The sequence below is a fragment of the Heliangelus exortis genome, chromosome 14 (assembly GCF_036169615.1).
Source record: "Heliangelus exortis chromosome 14, bHelExo1.hap1, whole genome shotgun sequence".
Taxonomy (NCBI): domain Eukaryota; kingdom Metazoa; phylum Chordata; class Aves; order Apodiformes; family Trochilidae; genus Heliangelus; species Heliangelus exortis.
Window position 1 is genome coordinate 16,845,430 of NC_092435.1, and position 23,085 is coordinate 16,868,514.

General features: G+C 54.0%; 1 protein-coding gene across 2 annotated transcripts in view; it reads right to left on the minus strand.

Moving 5' to 3' along the window:
- SLC16A2 (solute carrier family 16 member 2) overlaps window positions 1-21,718 on the minus strand; it is a 36,095-nt gene extending 14,377 nt beyond the window's left edge. The window contains exon 1 of one of the 2 annotated variants that reach the window (XM_071757657.1): window positions 21,349-21,699. In XM_071757657.1, coding sequence (XP_071613758.1) covers window positions 21,349-21,646 — 298 coding nt within the window. In that variant the 5' untranslated portion in view covers window positions 21,647-21,699. Of the gene's footprint in view, window positions 1-21,348 lie in introns of both variants that reach the window. The other variant, XM_071757658.1, reaches the window with a different exon arrangement.
- Window positions 21,719-23,085: the final 1,367 nt, after the last annotated feature.

Below are 23,085 nucleotides of genomic sequence, written 5' to 3' on the forward strand. Positions count from 1 at the left end.
GAAGTTGAGGAGCAGCCAAGCTCCTCTGGACAGGAGGTGGTGGTGGCAGCCACTGAGAATCATGTGCAGCTAAAAGCCAGATAAACTCATTAATTGTATAGCAAGCCCTGCTTGGTACTATACCCTAAAGCTCCAGAACAAAGTCCTCCTTTCTCAGGTTTGGCTGAGGGCTCCTTCCTCCCTCCCTTCTTTCAAAAACAATTCCGTAACGGCCCAAAAACTGGAATAAATGGAATTATTCAGAGGAATTATTCAAGGCCAGATCTGACTAAAGACCTTTTCAGGGGCAGTATTAGGACAGAGTAAGGGAAAAACAGTGAGGGTTGTAGGAGAGGTGAGATGTGACACCACCACAGAGTGGCCTCGTGACCATGGATAAGGCAACAGCTTCCCAGAGCCCAGACCCAGCAAGCTTCCACCCAGATTTTGCCATAGGAGACCTTTCAAAAAAATCAATTTTTAACTGGTTCAGGAGCACAGGGCACTGGAGCAGAGCAGGCTGGGAATGTACTTTGCTTTAAACAACCCACCCCACCTCTCCTGATGGGGCCTCTCTGCCTTCCCTCGTTCCCAAGGACACGAGGGACATCAAAGAGATGATGCCCAGGCCACCTCCTGTAACCACTAAGTGACAGATAATGGCTTATGTGAGAGAAAAATCCCAATATTAGCTGTCCTGTGGCCATGGTAAGTAGAGATGGAGACAAACCTGTGGTTTGGCTTGGCAAGCAGCAGCACGGAGTGTTTGCCTGAGGTTCCTGTGCTCAATGCCTTGGAGAAACTCAGCCCCAGCCACATTTTGCAGCTTTTTGCTCCAAAACCATAAAATCCGACCCTGGTTCTGAGCAAAATGGCGTTGGAGCTCGTGTCTGAGCTGCATCACGTCCTCCTTGTCCACAGCCTGGCTCCTACTCAGCTTCAGAGGCTCCAGAGCAGGTCCAGAAATGCAAATTCTCATGAAATCCATCCAAAAGCAACAAGGCAGCATGTGCTCTGCAGCTGAAACCCCCCCCCTCCGTGTGCCCTGCCTGGATTTTTCTCCCCAGCTCTTCTCTCAGTGAGCCAGGAAGGTTTTTCTTCTCTGCATTGCCTTCTGGCTTACAATTTTTGCAAGATGATTCACCTACCACACTCTAAAGTTGCCCAATAAATAGGAGCTCCAGTCACAACTTCATCTCCACAGGGGCTCCCATCCACCCTGACCCATCCAGGTGTCACAGACTCCCAGACTGGGTTGGGTTGGAAGGGACCTCGAAGATGATCCAGTTCCAAAGTTCCAACCCCCCTGCCATGCCCAGGGACACCTCCCTCCAGCCCAGGTTGCTCCAAGCCTCATCCAACCTGGATTTCAACATTGCCAGGGATGGGGCAGCCACAGCTTCTCTGGGCAACCTGGGCCAGGGGCTCAGCACCCTCACAGTGAAGAATTTCTACCCAAGATCTCATCTGAATCTCCCCTCTTGAAGCTTGAGGACCCCAGAACTGGACTCAGCACTCATCAGGGTAAAGCAGAGGGGGACAACCTGCCTGCCATGCTGCTTTTGGTACAAACCAGGATACATTTCCATGATCTACATCCTCAAGGAAGCTGGAGATCTCATCCAACCTCTCCCAATGGTGGGTGACTCCAAGTTGGATCACATTTTCCCATGTCTCCTATCCAGGTGAGAGCTCAGGGCTGCACTCTTGGGTTCAACCACTCGTGGAGGAAACCAGTGCCCTGCCACAGCTCCTAAACATCCTTAGTTCTGGGATGAAAAAAAAACAAAACATGTCCTGGGGGGAAGCATCCCCTCCTTTCACCACGCTGTCAAACACCTCACCAGCCTCTGGCTGTCTTTTAATCCAGAGCTTTTATGGGGGAAAAAAACCAAAAACCAAACAACAACAAAACCCCCAAAACCCCAGAAAAGTTCCATTTTAATTGGTGAAAATTCCCTCCTCCCACCCGGGGAGCACCAATCTGTAATTTGCCTTTCATCTCGAGCGCTGTTTATTCCTGACGGAGTTGATCTTGGCACAAAGAGCCCCTCTGAAATGTGCACACATTTGAAGACTCAAACCCGGCATTTAATTCTCTATCTGCTTGTTAATCCTCATTGTTCCCAAGCCCCTTTTCAAAACACACCCATGGAGAGAAGAAAGTATAAAAAAATATATATATTTTAATCCCCTTCCAGCATCGGGAGCACCAGCAGCGAGCAGAGGACCAGGGGTTGGTTTCTCCCAAAGCTCCAACCCCAGACCTTCCTCCTGATCTTTTCCATCTTTCCTTTTTTCTCTTTTTCAATCTAATTTTTCTCCCCAGCTGTCACACCCTCTGAATGTCCCCCCTGCCATGCCAGCACTCACCCAAAGAACAGGAGCCCCCATGTTTATGGGGCAGCTCTACACCAGGAGGATGGGGAAAAACTGATGGGAAACCATCAAGAAGTCCCAGCACCATTTTGGAGACCCCAAGTTTCATGATCCCTGAGCTCAGTTTGGAATAATTTAGGATTTACACACTCCCAGCACACAGTGGCCACATACATCTCCTTGAGAAGCAGCTCAGGGCTGGACCAGCAGCCCCTCAGGGATCTCCCAGCTGGGACTGGGTGACCAAAGTGGACCAGGTCATTTCCTCTCATCCATAGAATCATTTTGGCTGGAAAAGATCTTCAGGATCATCCAGTCCAAGCATTAAACCAGCACTGCCAAAGCCACCACTAGACCATGACCCCAAGAGCGGGGTCCATGGGGCAAGCAGGGGGGCTCCTGAGCAGCTGCTCCAGGTGGCCCCACTCTGGGTGACCACGTGGCTTATAAACATGACACCTGAATTCCACAATGAGAGGGGGAGCAATGGGTCAGAGTCAACATCCCGTTCAGGATTAGGGTCAGGGGCATTTAGGGTGAGTCTTAGGACCAGGGTTAGGGTCAGGGTCCAGATTAGGGCTAGGGTTTGGGTTAGGGTTGGGGTCAGTGGCCCTGGCTCTCTCCAGCCCACCACACTCCAGCAGGTTGAGCTTTCCTCCCGTGTCAGCTTCCTCCCCCTGTGTTTTCAGGGAAGAGGTTCCCACAGATCCTGGAACCAGCACATCAATGATTAACTTGGGCAGGAGGGTGCAGGTCAGCTCTGGCCATGGACACCAGCAGGTCCAAACTTCTAAAGCCTTTGGAGAAGTCAATGGCCTGACCAAACTTCACTGGGCTTTGACTCTGATTAAATCAAACTCCCTCTGGTCACTCACACAAGTGTGCAAAGTGCTGCCTTGGGACCAGCTCAGCACTCCTGCCCTTCCACCACCTATCCTGTCCTCAACAGGCTGCTGGTGACACCTTTTCTCTTCCCCAGCCCTAACCCAAGTCATCTCCAAAACCCCAAACCATGGTTTCTTCCTCTAAATGGCTGGCTCAGACTGGTAACCAGTTCCCAAAGCACAGAGACAACTGGGAGGACAGTGCAGCTGGGGAATGGGTGGAGAAGCTTCAGGAACTCCCACCACTGCTTTACCTCCCTCTGAAGACCTCCAGCACCAAGAGCCCACTCTGTCCAGACAGGATGGCCCAGCTAAGGCAAACCACACCAGGTCTGCAAACGGGGCAAGGAGGATGGGGGGGATGGGTTTGGGGGCCTGTGGGGACAGGAGGTTGGGACAGCCCATCCCAGCATGGCACCAGGACTGGGCCAGCACCAGCCCAGGACCCAAATGGGCATTGCCACTTTTAGAGGGACACCTGAAAGCCCTAAAAGGGCAGGAGGACAACTCTGGGAGCACCTCACCGTGTCCCACAGCCCTGCCACCCATCCCACGCATGTGGCTGGTCCCAGCTGGGCTCTGTGACACTGAGGTCGTGGCTTCCAGCCAGTGCAGACAGCAAAGCAGAAACTGAGCCAGGGTGGTGATGCCAACAGGGGACATCTCCATCAAGGTCAACAGTGCATCCCCTGGCCAAGCACAGCACCCACGTGCATCCCTCTGGGTGCCTGTGCCCAGCACACCCCCACCCCTCCCTGCCTCGGGGTGCCCCAAGGTGCTGTCACCCCAGGGTAAGGGGGGGTTTTGGGGGTCCTGCAGCTGTGTTAACACCCCCACGATGGAGACACAGCTGTGGTGTGGAGCTGGGAGGGCAGGCAGGTTGGGGACAACCCCCCAGGTGTGCCTGGTGGTCTGAGACAACTCCATCCCTTGCAAAACCCCCTTCTGCCTTCTCTCCCCACCCTGGCAAACTGAGTTCCTGAGTCTGGGAACCCTCTTCCTTCTGCAGGGAGGCTGGGGTGAGAAATGATGTTTTTTTCCAAGCTGGAAGAGACAGAAAAGTTTCCTCCTTTGCCAAATTTCTCCCCAGCCATCTTCTGGTTCCCATTAAGGGTGAGAAGCAAACCCTCCAGCCTGGCTCTGCGCTCCTCCCACTGCAGCTCCCACGGGTCCTTGTCAACATCCCAGTTATAAAAATAATAATAATTAAAAAAAAAAAAAAAAAAAAAAAAAAAGAGAGAGAGGGAGAGAATTAAACCCACCCAGCTTGGCTGGCTGGGATGCAGGGGCCCGGCGGGTGGAAAACAACCTCCCCCTTGCTCTGCTCTTCCATCTTCCCCACGGAAACTTTTCAACTTGGGTTGCTGGCAGGAGCCGGGCTGATCCCAGCTGAATTCCTTCCACTTACCAGCAAATAAATAGCAGTTAAATGGAGGGAAAGAGAAAAACACCCTTTTTTAATTTTGTTTTTTTCAAAGGGAAAACAAAGAAGCCGAGGAGAACAAACAGAGACAAAATGTTGGGCTGGTCACAGGCTCATGGAGATCTTTTTTCCCTCCCAGTTGGGTACTTGTCAGCCTTCCCTTGCAGTTAATTAAGGGCTACTCAGAAAGAAAAATACTTCCAGCCCTTTGCCAGTCCTGAGCATTAAGGGGAGAGTCTCAAACCCAGGAGTCCTGGACACAGCTCCTCCACCCTGCCCAGAAACTTCAACCACCACTTTTCAGACAAATATTTGTGCTGTTGCAGACCTCCCAGCCCTGGCTGGCTTCTGCCCAGCCTCTTCTCCAAACTCCCTGGTGAGGGGCATCTCCAACCTCCTCTAGACAAGGGCTGGACTTCTTTCACTCCAAGGATTTCTCCCAACCAAAGCAGCACTTTGCAACCTGCCCCTCACCAGACTGACAGAACAATTCATAACATTTCTTGCAACTTTTTGGAGAGCTGAAGGTGGTGCTGGACCTTCCCTCCTCAACCAAGAACAACCCCAGGCCAGGCTACTTCTTTCTCCATCCTCTCCCAGTTGACCCAACCCTTCCTGAGTGTGTGGTGCTCAGGGAAGACACCTTCCCCCATCCTCCTGGGGACCAAGCAATAATTAATTGTCCCCATCCAGAGCAACATCCTCCTGCCACATCACACCTCAACAACTTGTAAAGACACCCCAAAAAAAAAGCCCCACCCTGCAGGAGCCACCCCCAATGGCATCCTCACCCCCAGCCCCATCTTGGGGGTTGCAAGAAACACCCCCTGTGGTCCTCCCTGCAGCACCCACGAGCTCTGCTGAGGATTCTCAACAACCCCCCAGCCTGTAAGCACCCCACAGACCCTCCCAGGCTCTTGGGGTGGGTATGGGGGCACCCTGAGCCTGGGGTGAACACCCAGAATTGGGGAGCCCCGGGGTGGCAGCGACGCCTCTGCCCCCACCCCAGTCCCCAGCAGAGCCACCCAATAGGATCAAAATATCTCAGTTATATTCCTTGTTTGCTCACACCCAACAAGGCCCCAGTTTCCCTGAAGACAAAGCCTGCCCAACTCCAGACTGGAGACAGGGTGAGAAAAATGAAAGGGAAAAAAAAAAAAAAAAAAATCTGGGTGGCTGCTGCAGGTGTTTTGGGAAGGGAGGGCCCTCTCCAGGCTGCTTTTCAGGTGGTTTTGCCCCCCCAGGCTTCATTCCTAAAGGAGGTGACACCTCCCTGCCATGGCTTCTTCCATCTGGTGGTGTTCAGCCCCACAAACCCTCCTGTGGGTGACACGAAGTGACAATCACCATGGCTGGGGGACCCATCGGGGAGGCTCCTCCTTTGAGGGAGCAGCTTGAAAAAAAAATGCCAAAGAAACAGAGAAAAGCTGCTTGGGAGGAGGCTGAACAGGGACCTCAGGGAGCATCCTGAGATCTGCAACCACCCTGGTGCAAGATCTTGGGGCTCTTCTGATGGCTACTGAGAAGTTCTTTCCTCCTCTGGTGCTCTCCAGCATGGGGACACCGAGGCCTTTGGGAAGCCCTCCTGAAGCCTCTGGTGACAGGGGAAAAAAAATCCCCACAGCATCGGGACACCAAGGCCTTTGGGAAGTCCTCCTGAAGCCTATGGTGAGGGGGGGGGAAAAAAATCCCCAGAGCATGGGGACACCGAGGCCTTTGGGAAGCCCTCCTGAAGCCTATGGTGAGGGGGAAAAAAAAAATCCCTACAGCATGGGGACACCAAGGCCTTTGGAAGGTCCTCCTGAAGCCTATGATGAGGGGGGGGAAAAAAAAATCCCCAGAGCATGGGGACACCAAAGCCTTTGGGAAGTCCTCCTGAAGCCTATGATGAGGGGGGAAAAAAGAATCCCCACAGCATGGGGACACCAAGGCCTTTGGGAAGTCCTCCTGAAGCCTATGGTGAGGGGGAAAAAAAAAATCCCTACAGCATGGGGACACCAAGGCCTTTGGGAAGCCCTCCTGAAGCCTATGATGAGGGGGGAAAAAAAAATCCCCAGAGCATGGGGACACTGAGGCCTTTGGAAGGTCCTCCTGAAGCCTATGATGAGGGGGGAAAAAAAAATCCCCAGAGCATGGGGACACCAAGGCCTTTGGGAAGTCCTGAAGCCTCTGGTGAGGGGGGGGAGAACAAAAATCCCCAGAGCATGGAGACACCAAGGCCTTTGGGAAGCCCTCCTGAAGCCTATGATGAGGGGGGAAAAAAAAATCCCCAGAGCATGGGGACACTGAGGCCTTTGGAAGGTCCTCCTGAAGCCTATGGTGAGGGGGGAAAAAAAAAATCCCCAGAGTACGGGGACACCAAGGCCTTTGGGAAGTCCTCCTGAAGCCTATGGTGAGGGGGGGAAAAAAATCCCCACAGCATGGGGATACCAAGGCCTTTGGGAAGTCCTCCTGAAGCCTATGATGAGGGGGGAAAAAAAAATCCCCAGAGCATGGGGACACCGAGGCCTTTGGGAGGTCCTCCTGAAGCCTATGGTGAGGGGGGGGGGGGAAAAATCCCCAAACGACAGGAGACGTGAGTATCCTCATTAAACCAAACACCCAGAGGCCAAAAGAGGGGTAAAATATCTGTGTGATTTTAATCTCTTGGTGTTTCCTTACATTAAAGAGCACGTTTGAGAACACCTGGAGATCTCAAGAAAACAGAGCGGGCTGTAATTAAGCAAATCCGATAGCTAAAGGAAACTGAAGAAGAGTGAGATTTGGGGTTATTTTGTATTTTTTTCCTCCCCTCCACACAAAGCAGGTTCTACTCCTTTGCCAACGAGCTGTTACTTTTGGCTGACCTGGTCTCATTTGAAAGTTTTCCAGACGCCGGGTGGCTTCGGCAGGGAAAGGGAAAGGCCAACCCTGCCCTTTGGTGCTCAGGGTGGGTGGAGAAAAGCCACGACCAAGGCATCAAATCATTGAATTGTTTGGGTTGGAAAGGACCTTTAAGATCATCCAGTCCAACCATTAACCCAACACTGCCAAGGCCACCACCAACCCACATCCCTCAGCACCACACCTCCATGGCTTTAGGTACCTCCAGGGAGGATGGGGACTCCAGCCCTGCCCTGGGCACCCTTTCCAGGAAGAAATTGTTCCCAATCTCCAACCTAAACCTCCCCTGGCACAACTTGAAGCCATTTCCTCTTGTCCCTTCCCTTGGGAGGAGACAGACACCTCATCACAACCTCTTTCAAGGAACTGTAGAGATCCAGAAGGTCTCCCCTCTGCCCCTTTGCTCCAGGCTGAATGCTCCCAGGTCCCATTGTCCTTCCCTGGATACCTTCCAGACCCTCAATGTCCCTCTTGTCATCAGGGGTCCAGAACTGACCCCTGGAGTCAAGGGGGAAAAATCCCTGCCCTGCTCCTGCTGGCCACACTCTTGCTGATAAAAGCCAGGATGCTGGTGGCCACCTTGGCCACCTGGGCACACTCAGGCTCATATTCAGCCAGCACCAGGGTTTCCTCTGGCTCACGCCCAACATTTCCCGTTAGCATCCCAGGAACCCAGCCCCAAACCCTCCAGGTTTTCCTGACAGACCTCAAAATGGGGCTCCAAAAGACATAATCCCCCTCAGATGTGCATAGGTATGTCCCTGGGCACCTCTGGATACACACACATCTCCATATATATTAAAAAAAGTGACTCCCCCAGGGCTTTAACCCCTGGGAGGCTGTGGGCAGAGCCAGGCTGAGGCTTCCCTGGAGCCACACAATGTTTGATGAGACCAAGGGGACCTGGGGACAGGTGGTGCCACTCCAAGTGCCTCAGCAGCAAAGTGCTTTGAGACCTGGTGAAATATTAATGTGCTGCTCTGCAGAAAAGCAGTTCTTTTTTTTTTGTTCTTTTTTTTTTTTTTTTTTTTTTTTTTCCCTGAAATCAGAGTAAATCACAGGGCAGGTTTGGGGAAGGTTTCTAGTGGTTACTGGGTAGGTTTTGCTCTGCTTACCAGGTTTAAACACCATCTGTCCCACCCTGCTGGCCAAGGAGCCTCCTCTTCCTCCCCATGGGAATATTGGGCTTTGGGGTAGGGGTAAGAATCAAAATTCCCCCTTTCCACAGGTGCCAGGGGGGGTAACACTCACCACAATCCCTGGGCTTGGCTCCTGAGCTCCAACTTCTCTCACCCATGCCCAGGGGGAAAGGGAAGAGCAGGGACCAAGCAGTTTCAGCACGAGGAGCTGAAGTTTCCTGGGAACTTCAGGGTTCCCAGGGATGATTTTGGGGTGAGGAGGGATGTGAGAAGGCCCAGGATGCAAAAGTCTGAGTGTGGGGTGGATCTAACCCCACTGCTCACCCCAGCACTGGTCCATGGAACTCTCCTGGAGGACACCAGTCACCCCATGATGGTGCTGGGGGTGGCCAGCTATGGCTAAAGGAGTTGGGGTTGTTCAGTCTGGAGAAAAGAAGGTTCTGGGAGACCCAATTGTGACCTTTCAGTACCTAAAGGGGTCTGCAAGAAAGAAGGGGGAAAACTTTTAGCAGGGCCTGCAGTGACAGGACAAGGGGTGATGGTTGTAAACTGAAAGAAGGGAGATTTAGATGGGACATTAGGAAGAATTTTTTTTTACAACGAGGATGGTGAGACACTGGCCCAGCTGGTCCAGAGAGGTGGCAGAAGCCCCAGTCCCTAGAAACATTCAAGGTCAGGTTGGATGGGGTTCAGAGCAACCTGATCTAGTTGAATATGGCCCTGCTCTCTGCAGGGAGGTTGGACTGTATGGACTTTAAAGGTCCCTTCCAACCCAAACCACTCTGGGGTTCTATGATTCTGTTTGCTGAAGCATCACCAGCTCCCAGGCAGAGCTCAGCAATGACCCCAGCACTGGGCTCTCCCTTCTTGCAGGGCCAGGGAGCTCTGGGCACACACAGATGGTGGCACCACAGAGGGACAGAGCAGGGCCAGGGGCTGAAAATCTGTGTCCTGTGCCAGCAGCAAAGTAGGACCAGGGGTCCCAAAGGGCTCCAGAATCCCAACTGCTCCAGCTCATGGCAAAAGGACAAATCCTTCCTCCTGGCCAAGGAGCAACTCTGGAATGGGGTGAGCAACCAACACACCCAAGCCACAGCCAAGCAGCAACCACAGGTGACCAGAAGCTGAAATTCCCCCCCAAAAAATAAATTACCTGTGCTGAGGCACTGACCCAGGGCAGATCCCCATGATCCAGATCCCTGCTGGCATCTTCCACTTGGTTTGACCCAACCTGCAGCTTCAGTGTGTCCAGCAGCACAGGGAAATGGGGTGATGGAGAAGCCAAATCCCCCCAGAGTTGGGGCTCAGGGGGTTCCCACGCTGCTGCCATCAGGAGGGGCCTCAGTGGAGGGAGGAGCTGGGGATCCCACGGGGAGAAGCTGACTCCTGTCTCATTCCTGATGAGATTAATCCCAGCTGCTTCTCACCCAACCAGTTGGACCATGGGGCTGAGCCAAAACTGACTCATTCATAAGAAAATGGAAAAGGAGATGGACTCATCCCCAGCCCTGACTAAAGGGGAACCCAGCCAACAACCTGCTGCTCACACACTGGCTCCACCATCCTGCTTTTTGGGGTCCTTTTCTTCCTCGTTTTTCAATTTCTTTCCATCTCTCCATCTTTTTCCCAGATTCAAAGGCTGAGAACAACCCTGAGAGCTGAGTGGCCAGGGGACAGGAGAAAGGACCATGTGCTGCAAAAAGTGCCAGCCAAAAAGGGCCAACATCACCCAGCACTGCCTGGCATTTTGCAAGACCCAATTCCTCCTCCTTTGGCAGGGGAGGAACCATGAAAAGCTCCCCAAGATGTTGCTGCTCATGCTGCTTGGCCTGACATCATCTCCCCACCAGCTTTTAGGGTTTTTCTTGACTTTTTTCCCCCCTCCTTCCCTCTCCATTCCACAGTAAATCAGAGCAACCACCTTCCTTGAAGAGAAAAACCCTGCTGTAAAAACTGCTTTCTTGATTCTCTTTTTTTTTTTTTTTTTTTTTTTTTTTTCCTGCAGGGTTTTTTTGGTTTATGAGGCCAGCAGAGCACAAACCATGACTGGGGGAGTGGGGGGGAGGCTGTAAGCAGGGTGGTTGGGAAACTTGAGGTCAAGGGGGATGTTATCCCCAGGGAGAAAAACAAGCTCTAGAAATGTAGATAAGGGTTACTCCTATCTCCAGGTGTAGCTTAGGCTGAGGCAGTGAGGGTTAAACAGACAGACACTGAGGTCAAATCAGGACTGTTTGGTTCAGGCTTTGGTTGATGAGCTGAAGCAGGGCAGAGTTTAACAGCTCCAACAACAACAACAACAAAAAAAAAAAAAGAGTATCTGCAGTGATTTCTTTGCTTTGGGCAATGCATTTGATTTTACATCAAGCTCCCTTAATGTATGCAGATCCCAAAGGCTCTGCCAGCTCAAAGCTTGTGACATCCTCCCTTGTCCCCATGTGTCCTGAGATTTTATCTCGTTGCCCTGAAGACATCAGGACAAGCCTTAAAATCATAGAATCATCGAATCATTTTTGTTGGAAAAAAGATTTTTAAGATTGTTGAGTCCAACCATTAACCTGACTCCACCAAGCCTGGTGCTAAAAATTATTATTTCTCACCAATTCTTGGTGAGAAACCCACCCTGCACCAACCTAGACCCCAAAAATCCTCATTTTCAAGGTAGGAAATCCCCAGCCAGGCCAGTCTGGGCAGGAAAATGCCCCAAAATCCCAACACCAGGATCACAGAGCCACTTTGATGGCCACAGGTTCCATGAGGACACTGGAAAACCAGATCCCCCAGGCTGGAGATGAGCAGAGCTCTGGGTCCTGGACTGACACCCCACTCACCTCTCCCACACCAACCCCAACAAGTTGTCACCAAAGGAGGCACCAAATCCAACATTTTCCTTTGCCCACCTCGTAGCATTTCACGTGCAACCCTAAGAGTGGAAAAACCTCGTGCCAAGGCTTGAGGATGTCCCTGAGCAGAGGAGAACCTGCACTTGCAACCTGCCAACAGGAAAAAGCCACGAGGGATGGAACCAAGATGCAAGGGAAAAGCCATCTAGAAAGGGGTTGACCACATCCCTGGCCAGTTTCACCCTTTCCTGGGTTTTTTCACCAGCTGCAGGGGTGGTCAGCAAGGCTTTTGTTGGATGCTGGGTGTCCCAGTGAGCAGGAGACAAAGCAGGGTACAGGCAGGAGGAACCCTGTGAAGCTCTCACCCCTCCAGCAGCACTGAGTTTGAATAAAGAAAAAAAACAAAAAATCCAAAACCTACCCAAAAAACCCAACCCAGCTGATAGTCACCCCCTGGCCACGTCCTATCTCCCTCACACACTGTGGTTATTACACCCTGCAATTAAGCCATAAAGCTCTAATTGCTTTATCTGATGGGGCCTGGCCTTTGCACTGGAGGTGGGTGGGGATTATGGGATGGAAGGCATCACACTGGGCACTTCCAAGCCACCCTGTCCAAAAACATCCCCCTGCTCAACAAAAAGAGGGACACCCAGCACCTCCCCCCAAACCTGAGCCAGCAGCATCACCCCAACCCCTGCTCCCATCCCTCTGGCCCTTGGGTGGGAGCCAGGGTGGATGTTGGTTCCTCCACTTGCTTCCCACCAGGAGATGGTCCAGGATGGGAGCACATGATTAAAAAAAATGAAATAAAAGCAGCAGCATTTAACCCACTCATCCTATGAGAAGGCAGAAAGAAGATGGTTGAGGGACCAAAGTGCAAAACCACCTCACCAGCTGCTCCCCAGCCCTTCCCACATCCCTCCTCCAGCATCCCAGGAAGCAGCCAGGATGCCTTGGGAGCACCACTCAGTGCAGGACTCAGGGCTCTCAGCCACACCAGGTGGGTTGGGGCACTGATTTTGGGGGACATGACCCCAGTTCCCCATCCCAGCATCTCAGCCACCCCAAGCACCTTGGTATTTTCATCCACACATCCAGCACCTCCAAAAGAGCTCTCACAGGTTACAATGTCCCTTCCAGCAAGACCAGCCCTGATTTATTTTGTTTGGGTGGTTATTTTTTTTTTTTTTTTCTGAAGTTTGGTGCCCCCCACATCCTGATTCTTGCCATTTTTTCAACTCTTTTCATACTTAACCTCAGCACCACTCCCAACCCCACCAGCTTTAGGTATTTACCAGCTTTGGGAAAGAACACCCAAAACCCTCCCAAATCCCCCCTCCCTTCCCTTTCCTCCCCCCCAAACTTGTGACCACTGCCCAAATACCTCCCAATCCCTTTGGCCCGTGCCCCGCACCCCAGCCCAGAGGCCACGGTGATGGGCAGGGGGGGGTGGGGAGGGTCGGTCCTGCCGTGCCCCCCCTGCCCCTATCCCCAGGGCTCCTGCCAGGGGCACAGCCACAAGAAAGGCCGATGCAAATCGCATCGTTAGCATTCTTTCCGTTTTAATAACCCAAGGTGTTACCAGCAACACTCCGAACTGATTTTTATCTCCCCAGCGCCTTTTAAGAGCTCCAATTTGTTTTTCTTGGAGATCTCATTTGGTTTTATTAAAGCTGACACCGAAGAAGGAGGGGGGAAACAAAAGCTAAAAAAAAAAAAAAAAATTAAAAAGAAAGAAAAAAAGGAAAAAAAAAAAAAAAAAAAAAAAGATACATTCTGGGTCCAGAACAAAAATATCCCATTTAACTACTCGGGTATTATTTTCTTGGAAACGTTGTTCCTTTTGACTTTAATTAAGCTCTCCCCAGGCTCAGGAGCTCGGCGTGCTTGGCTTGTGGGTGATTTTAATCCCAGACAAGCTCCCCCCGGTGCTCCCCACTTTCACTGCTTACCCAAACCTTAAGAAATAAATGTGGGTTTTTTTGCTAAAACACACAGAGCAAGAGCTGGCCCAGCCCCAAGAACCTCTCGGTGTTGCCTCCTCACCCAGCACACGTCCCCAGATGCCCGACTCGCTTGGCTGATAGACCCAAAAAGCAGATTTTTTCCCTTTTTTTTTTTTTTTTAAATTGTTTCTACCATGGCAATGGTGGATATGGAACGAGGGGATCCATCTTTCATGTCCCCAAGCTGTCCCTGGCCATCAAAGCTGAGGAGCTCAGCCACCAGCCTCCTGCAAGCACTGCCCTAATATCAATAACTCCACAAATCTAGGAGCACTTTAGGATGACTGCAAAGTTGAACACACTAAAAGTTGGGAAATCCCAGGAGGGAGCTTGTCTGGGCATCATCTGGTGCATACCCATTAGGTAATTACAGCCAATCCTTAATCACAGATGATTTTTATTATTATTTCTATTATTTATTTCTTTTCCCCCCCAGCAGACCCGATTCAGAGAGTGCAGGGGAGGCACAGCCCTCATTCCACAGTGTTTGCTTTCCAGTTTTCTTAAAGCTCCTGCTCTTGGGGTTTGGATAAAGCCTCTGGCTGAAATGCCTGACTCCTTGGCAAGCCCCAACATCCCCCAAGAGGGACAGATTTCACCTCCCTTTCGTGCACAGGATCTGCTGGCCAGCAGATTAAGGCCAAGAGCTTGAAACAAACCCCTTTGTTTTGGTGCCTGATGCCAGATGGCCAACAAAGGGGATTTAGGGGGATGCCACTGGTGGCTGAGGGGTCCCTGTCCCAGCTGGTCCCTTGGGATGGGGTGATGGGTGGGTGCTCTGCAAGCTACAAATCCATCACTGAGCTGCTAAACCCAAACCCAAAGGCAAAGAAAAAATTAAAAGCCCCAAAATGGGGAAGAAAAAAAAAAACCAACTCAGGGCCTGGTGAGCTCATCTCCTCCACCATAAGGTTCTGGAGACCAGATGGCTCCAAAGCCATGGTGTCAACCTCAAAATTATGCCTCCAACTCACGCTGAGGCCCTGCCTCCCCCAGCTCAGGGGATGCCCTGGAGGCACCTCTCCCATCGGGTGTATTTTTTTTTTTTTATTTTTTTTTTTTAGGGATCTACACACAAAAGAGGGAGGGAGGGGGGGAAAGAAAAGAAGCCTGAAAACGTTCTAACAGCTCCCAGGGCAAAAGAAGCCTGAAAATGTTCTAACAGCTCCCAGGGCCGTGCCACCTCGCGACGAAGCCACGGTGGGAGCGGTGCTGCCCGGGGATGGGTGGTGGGGCAGGAAGGGTGCAGGTAGGGTGCAGGTAGGGTGCAGGTAGGGTGCAGGCAGGGTGCAGGCAGGGGTGCAGGCAGGCAGCCCCATGTCCTGCCTGCCCCAGGAGCTGGCAGGACCTGTTGTACGAGGTGCTGGGGAGAGGTGGGAATGGCTCGCGCCTGGTGAGCGTGTTACGGCAATTCCCGGCGCGCGTCACGGGGGTTTTGCAACTGCCCCAACTCTCTCAGAGAAGTTGGGGAGGGGAGAGGGGGAAGATGGGGGACAGAAATAAAAGCCAGAGCCAACCAAGCTCCCAGAACCCACAGAGAACCAGGAGATCCCCTCTCAAGGCAATGCCCAGCCCCACGTCCCTTCTCCAGGCCATTTCCCACCAAAAGGCAGCACCTCCTTCCCTTTGAAGGGGCAATAACCAAACTTCTGAGGAAGAGGAAGGGAAAAGCCAAGAGATCCCCCACTGGAATGGGTGTAGCAGTGGTTTTGTAGGTGGGTTATATTGGAGTATCCCAGGGGTGACCATTCCTTTTGGCCCTCACCCTGTTGGCAGAGCCGGGATGGTTACGCCACGGACACACCGGGACGCGGAAAGGCGGGGAAAAGAGATTCCCCAGGGAAAATGTTGGCTACAAGAGGTGGGTGAACGGCCACCAGCCCACTTGGGAAACATTGGCATCCTCCTCCATGCCCTGCCTGGCTTGTAGGAAACCCCCATGAGGTCACCATCCCAAAAAAAAACCTTAAAACCTGAGCGGGAGTGACAGTGGTATTTGGGGACAAGCCAGAAATTCCTGATGGCACCCAAATGCCAACCAAGAAGTGGGTGACCCCCTAACCCTGGAGGTGGGTCAGCTGCTTTCAGCAAGGGGGGCACCAGCTCTGGGAGCCCACACGTGGGGTGCTGGGTAAGACCCAGGACACGGGCACCCACCCAAAGGCCACTGAGGTCCCCTTGGGCTTCACCCATCCACAGTGTCACTTGGCCACTGGCACACGCGTCACGCCAGCCTGGCTGAGGGCCCGAGGAGCCACTGGGATAAAAAAGCAAAAGGTTATCTGGGTCCTATATCCAGATGCTGCCGAGTCATCCAAATCCTGCCCTGGGCACAGCAGGTGCCAGTGCCACTGTCTCCACTGGGATTAGCCCTGTTAGCATGGCAGAAGAAGGGCTTGTTTAGGGCCACCCACGATGTCCCCAGTGGGAATTGTCCCCTCCCGCGTGCTACAGGATACAAAACCAGCCTTGGGATGGTGGAAACCCAGGTTGTTCCTCCTTCCCCTACAAACCCCACGAGGGATGCAGCAGCCCCAGCTCCACGTCCACCCAGCACGGGGGTCTCCATGGCACCCCCAGATTTTTGGCCTTCTCCCACCGCTCTCCTGACACCCCGCGGCGTGTGGTGGCTGACAGTGCCACCCCACAAACGGGATGAACCTCTTAAACCACCAGATCCCTAACACGTGGGGTGAGGAGGGAGGGAGGGAGCACAGGGAGCTGCCCTGGGGACACGAGGCAGGTGACAACACCCACACCAGCTATGTGCAGCCGGCCCAACGGGCACCACCAGCCAGGTCAGCTACAGGACTTCATCCAACCTGATGGGTTAGGTCTGGATGTCAACCACCCCAGCTGAAGGGCAGAACCCACCTACCCAGGATGTTTAAAGGGGATCAAAAGGTGGTTTGTCAAACTGCTGGACTCCCCCCCCCAAAAAAAAACCCCAGGCACTACAAAACTGCTCCTTTACCGCCGACGGAACCAAAAGCCAACACCTTCCACGCTTAAACCACAGCCCAAGGCCAGCAAGGTGAGAGGGGTTTGTTTGGTTTGTTCTAAAACCATCAAAAAAAACCAACCCCAAACCAATTACACAACCCCAAACCAACTGCACCCCCCTACATGCTGCCATCTTCTGCTACAGCAAAGCCACAGGAGCTGCCACCACCAGACAACACGACTGAGACTGGAGCATCTCCTTGGCTGGATGGTGAAGGACACTTAAAAATAAATGAAACCCCACTAAAATGGCAAGTGTGCTGGCTGAGAGGGCCCCAGCAGGCTTTACAAACAAGAACCTTCCTTAGAAACAGCCCTCAGGCCTCTTAATAACCTTAATCACTGCTGATGGCCTCAAGAACCAGGTTTAATGACAGGACTGTGTTGTGTTTGCTTTCCAGGCTGCTTTATCTCACCTTGCACTCAGCATCCCACTGCAGGAAACCCCCAGAAAAGCTCCACAGTGCCCTTTGCTCCCCCCAGCTAGCAGGACTGGGTGACAAAAAGGCTTTTTGGGGAGCCCTTTTTTGGCAGTTTTACATCCTGGTCCAAGCTGTTCCCTATTTCCAGTATGGCTCATGCCCACACATCCCTCTGCGGGGCTGGGATATGGGGAGGGTGACTGGAAACCCTGGAGGGATGTGGGGAAGCCTCCAGGATCACCAAGCTCCACAGCACCCATCTGTGAAACGAGGCCAGTGCAATGAAATAAATGTCCCAAATGATAACGAAATATAATTTCATTAATGGTAATGAAATAAAAGTCCCAAATCCTGTGGGTTTGGGTAAGGAGATGACAACCACAGTGTCAGCTTGAAGAGATGAGAGGAAGAGGAGCCTCCTGGGTGCCAGCACTGGGTGATGACACCCATCCCAGGTCTCAGGGATGTTCCTGGCTGCTTGACACTTTTAATATATGAGGGCAAGTTGCCCTCACCCCAACACCCACACCTAGGGTTGGGGTTCTTCAGCCCAAAGATTCATCCACAGCTTCTCCTCCTGATCTCTCACCACAACTATTTTGTTTTGTTGAAATGTTTTGTTGTTTGGTTGGTTTTTTCCCCCCCCCAAAACAACCTCATTCTCTCTTACCAAGCCTCCATCACCATGTTGGAGTAAAACCAGCCTTTTCCAGCTAAGCTCACCTGCCCTAAGGGTGTGGAATCACTGCTCAGGGAGCAATTCCCCACAGAAACAGATGGGAATACAAGGTAGAGATGATATCAGCTACACCTCAGCTTTGTGGACACCATGAGGTAGGAGAAGGCCAGGGCCATGGGCCATGCCCAGGGTGCTTGAGAGCAGCTGGGCTCATGGGGAGAAGCTGCTCCCTGTGTCCCTGCACAAGGATGGGAGGATGCTGCCAGACACGGACACACTGGGAGGAGCTGCACCCAAACCAGAGCAGCTCCTGTTCCCAGCAGCAGGAACATTAAATATTAAGCAAAGAGAGTTAATCTGTACCCAGGATATTGACACAAAGCAGAGGAGGGGGGAAGAAAATGATAAATAAGCACTTTTGAAAAAAAGAAATAATAATAAAAAAAAAAAATCAATGTACCTCTCCAAGCTGTCCCCCTGGTGCTTGCCAGACTTTCAAGCATCAAGGATGTGTTTGGAGGAACAAGATGCCACACTCCTGGCTCTCCAAAGCATCCTTTGGGTGGCTTGGTCACAAGTGAGACCTCCATGGCTGAAACCCCCAACCTTGGCTAAGGACAGAGACCTGGACAGGGCCAGGCTCATCCCACACTCACCTCTCCTGAGGCCGGGAGAGCATCCAAGCAACAGACATCGATTCCAGAAGGTCAATGTCCAGTTAATGCTTACCAGGATGCCTCTGCCACCCGAAGTGGCTTTTGGAGCTGAGGAAGATGAGCACCCTGGGATGGTTCCTCAGTCCCTCAGCCCACGCCTGGCAGTGCTGGCACCCGTGCAGCTGTGCCCCACACATCCCTCAGCACAGGAACAAGCCTTGTACAACCGGAGGGAAACACCACCACTCCTCTCCCAGCAAACCATCAAGCATCACTCAACACCTCTCCAGCTGAGGAGAAGGAGGTGGTTTTGGTTTGTTTTGATTTTTTTTTTTTTTTTTTTCCACCCCCGGGCCGAGCGCTCATACGGGTATTTATTTATTTATTTATTTATTATTCCAGCCTCACCAACCCCCCTCCATTTTCAATCCTCCACTCCCTCCCCATAAGAAAACAAACCTGAAAGCACAGAATGTGCCCCCAGAAGCCCCCAGCAGCTCTGGCATCCCGCAGCGCAGGGCCACGCGGTGGTCCCGGCGGCCGGGCCGCCGCTGCTTGTTGACACACGCGGCGCAGTATATTTCCCTAAAGCCCGGAGCCTATGTGTTCTACGAGGTCTTGAGCTGAGGGTTTGTTTGCAAAGCCTGACCCCAAAGCTGAACTCCGCGGATCCTGCGTTTCCCCGAGATCAAACGCGAGAAAACGTGACCAATGCAAACAAGAAATAAACCTCGGTAATTATAGCCCCGCGCTGGGGCGGCTATTGTTTAGTGCAGACGAGTACCTGCTTCGGCATAAACAGAACCCTATTTTTAAAGGGCCTGCCGGACCGCCTTCCAACACCGCTCCTCGTTTTGCCTCCGAATGAATCCCTTCTTTTGATCCCAACCCACCTTCCCGAGACCGCCGGGGAGGTTTCGGAGCCGAAGGGCCGAGCGAGGCGGCCGCGTCCTCCGTGTCCGCCTGTGCGTGTCCTCGGTGTCCCTTCCCCCCATCTCCCCCCCGGGCCGCTCCCGGATGGAGGGGGACGAGGGGGACCCCGGGGGTTTGGCTGTTGCTCGCAGCCGGCAGGAACAGACGGAGGCCGGAGGACAAACAGCCGGGCAGCCCCCAGCCTTTTTCAGGAAGGCCGTATCACTTCGCGCTTGGAAAGGAGCTACACTATTTTCCTGATTATGTTTGCACGCAAACGAGCGCCGCGGGGAAATTATGCAACCCGGGGAAGGGAGGGAAGGGAGGAAAGGCTGGAGGGGGCCCCACGCTGCACCCCAGCTGCCCTCAGCTCCCGACACCGCAGCTGCAGCCTCCCCCGAGGTACCACAGATGGCTCCCATCACCGGCACCTTCTGCCGCCGCCGGCCACCCCGCACCCCAGAGGCGGCGCCCAGCCACGGCACGGGGGTTAGGAACGACCTCCTCGTTGAGAACCCGGACCAAAAATGCATATATTCGTCACCCGGGCAGTTTAATTACCGAGCCCAGCTTCACCTCCCACACCCACACGCTTTGCTTTTTTCAAGGCCTCTGCACGGTCAGAGCCATAAATAAAGAGATGGCAGAAGAGAGAGGCAGATGCTGGCTCCTACAACCTCCCTTCTTGGGTATGGAGCCTTTAAACCACCAGAACTCGCGGGATTTAATTTCTTTTGTTACCGCTTCTGCCTTCAAGAGCTCTGCCTTAGGCTTTCTAGATAGGATCAGAGGGAGCAGGAAACAGAGATGAGCTTCCTGGGCATCATCACGCTGCTGCACACTCCTCCAGAACCATCAGTCACCCTAATTACAACCGGCCACACGTCCGCAGCTCTCTGCGGCGCTCTGTTACTGCCCATAATTACAGGATGGCACCAGTTCTCCCCAGTTAATTTGTGTCCTGTCGATGCAGTGCAGCCCGTAACGCGGCTCATCCCGCCACGCTCCTCACCGGGATCACCAGCCAGCTCAGCAGAGGGACCACGGGCACCACTGCTCCATCAAATAAGACTCTGGGGTCCTCACACTCCCACTCCCCACTGCCTGTCTCCACAGCACACTCCCACTTTGGTTTCCAACCCTTTCCCACATCCCAGCCAGAGTCAGGACAACACCACAAGTAGATTCCCTCAACGCCAAGTGCTTGTCTCTGCCCACCAGATCAAAGCAAGGTGGCCCATGGGTGTCCATTGCAGGGATGGGTGTGATCTGCTCAGGGAGGACACAGCAGAACCTGGGACAAGGCTCAGGTATCTATCACCGACCCACTGGGACCAACACCCCATGGGGCTGGCGTCCCCTTGCCAAGTCAACTTCAACAGTGGTGTCTCTGCAGCCAGAAATGTCCCTTTTCCCTGCATGAATGCTACTTAGCCTCGATTCTCTAGGTCCTACCTAAACACACAACTGGGTGCAGTTTGTGGGGTTTGCTGGTAAGGGGTGGCAGCTACTCGAGACCCCACGTTGCCTTCGCTGTAACCTGGTGCCAGACCTGCCCAGCCTGGGCTTTCCCACCCAACGGATCCGACAGGGAGGAAGGGTGGTGGGAGGACAGATGCTCTCCTGTGGTTAACCCCGAGCCAGCAGATGAAGCAGACAGACAACACGAAAACCCCCTCCACCTCACAAACCAACAGGCAGAAGAAAACCCCAAAGAGGGGGGTGGCTCACACACAACAGCTGATTCCCCAGCTTTCCTCTCCTTACTCCAAAAAACACACCGGGCAGGGACGAACTCTGGGCAAGCTTTCCCAATGAATTACTTTTCATTGAGTACCCAGGAGCTTAGAAACACATGATGCTGTCGGAGATAAATATAGCCACCACTACAAGGATCGAAAGGAGGGAGGGCGTGTGCGGGGAATAATCACGGTTCAACGCATCCGACAAGGAGCTTCCAGCCCCGCAGCCTCCTCGGTGTGCTCCGGGAGGCTGAACCGGCACCTTCCCTCCATCCAAACCCCCGACCAAAACCCCGGTTTCCCCCCGGGGATGCCAACTCCGCTTCAGCGAGCCCCCATCGGCGACCCGGGCAACCCCTTCTGCTCGGCTCGGGAGAGGGGCCGGGGATCCCGGTTACCTGTTTTAAACTCCAACGCGGGGTCGTTCTCCCCTTCCCCCAGGTCGTTCTGCAGCATCATGTAGAGGATCCCGAAGGAATTATGGATGCCGAAGATGGAACCGTTGCACCAAGCGGCGGCGAAGACCACCACCCAGCCGAAACCACCTTCGGGGGGCTGGAAGGGAGCAGCAGCAGGAGCAGCAGGAGCAGCAGCAGGAGCGGCGGCTCCGCTCGATCCCCGCTCGGCGTCGGCCCCAGCCCCGCTTCCCGATTCTCCCTCGCCCGCCCCCGGCTCCTTCTCCTCCCGCTGCGCCATCGCGGCCGCGCTCCGGCCGCCGCCCGCCGCCCGACTGCCCCGCAGCCGGTCCCACATGCCCGCCGCCCCCCCCGGCCGGCCCCCCCGCCCGCCCCCTCCTGCCGCAGCCTCACTCCCCGCCTCCCCTCCGCCGCCTCCATCCTCCTCCTCCTCCTCCTCCATCGCGCCGCTCGCCCCCCCCACTCCCTACCTGCGGCGGGGGGGGGCCGCCTGCCTACCCCATCCATACACCACCTTAAACCCTTTCTTCCCCCCCCCCGCCGCCCCAGGTCTGGCCACGGGCGCTTCCCCAACGCTTCCGCGGGGTTTGATGCCGGCTTGGGGCCCGGCCGTAGCCCCGCACCGCCCGCCGAGCCGCCGCCACCCCCCTCCTCCATCTCCCCCCCGCCGCCGCTGCTGCATCCTGCGGCGGGCACAGCCCCGGGGCGGGCCGCAGACAGCACCGCCCCCGGGCAGCCTCCGCTCGCCCCCTTAGCCCCTTCCTCCTCCCCAACATCCCCGCCGGCTGTGGGAGCATCGTGGAGAGGGGGGAGCGGGGGAACAGTGCCCGGGGGGGAAGTTCTGCGGGGGTCAGGGGGCCCCGCGATGGCCGAGGATGCTGCTGCTGCTTCTGCTGCTGCTCACCCTGGGACCCCCGGGAGCCGAGCAGGTGGCAAACACAGCCCCGGTGAGGGGATTTGGTTTGGTTTATTTCATTTCACGAAGGATTCCCCCTCACCCCTCGAGTTTTAAGAGCTTGTTTTGTAATGCCACCCCAGCATCTCGCTGCAGGGGGGTCCCCAAGGCTGTGGGTGACCTCAGCTCGGCTGGGCTGGTGATGGGGACACACAAACCCAGCAGGTTTGCCCACCAGCCACAAACCCAGCTGCTTCCCCACCGCCCACCTCCCACCTGGTTTTGAAACGAGCTCGGCCTTTTCCTTCAGTAAATAATTACCACCCCCTCCCATCTCCTTTTCACACGCTGAAGGTATTTCCACTTTGCTATCTGCCAAGGAGAAGTTATTATTCTTTCTTTACCCTAATGGCTGTGTCAATGTCAGATTCCTATCAGGGTAAAAGAACACATCCCAACCTCACGCTGCTCTTTCTTTACCTCCAGGGATATTTATTCCTGGCGGGGCAGGGTAGGGAGCCAGCAGTCAGGCCCCCACCACCACCAGCACCCATCTCCTGGCTTCTCCTGCCTCTGGAGAGCAGCACCCAGCCACGGAGAGGTGGGAAGGTGTTTGCCTACGTGCTGTGGCTCGTTGGGTTTGGCGAAGACCCTCCGGGATGTTGCTACAGCCAAAAAAACCTTTTCCTTGGCCTTGCCCGGCTCCAACTCCCTGCCGGCTCCAGGACTGCTCCATCACCACCCGCTTCCTCGGGGAGCTGTGGTTCTCCCACTGTTGGCCAGATCCAAGCTGGAGAGGAGTGATGGCAGGAGATGTGGCCTCC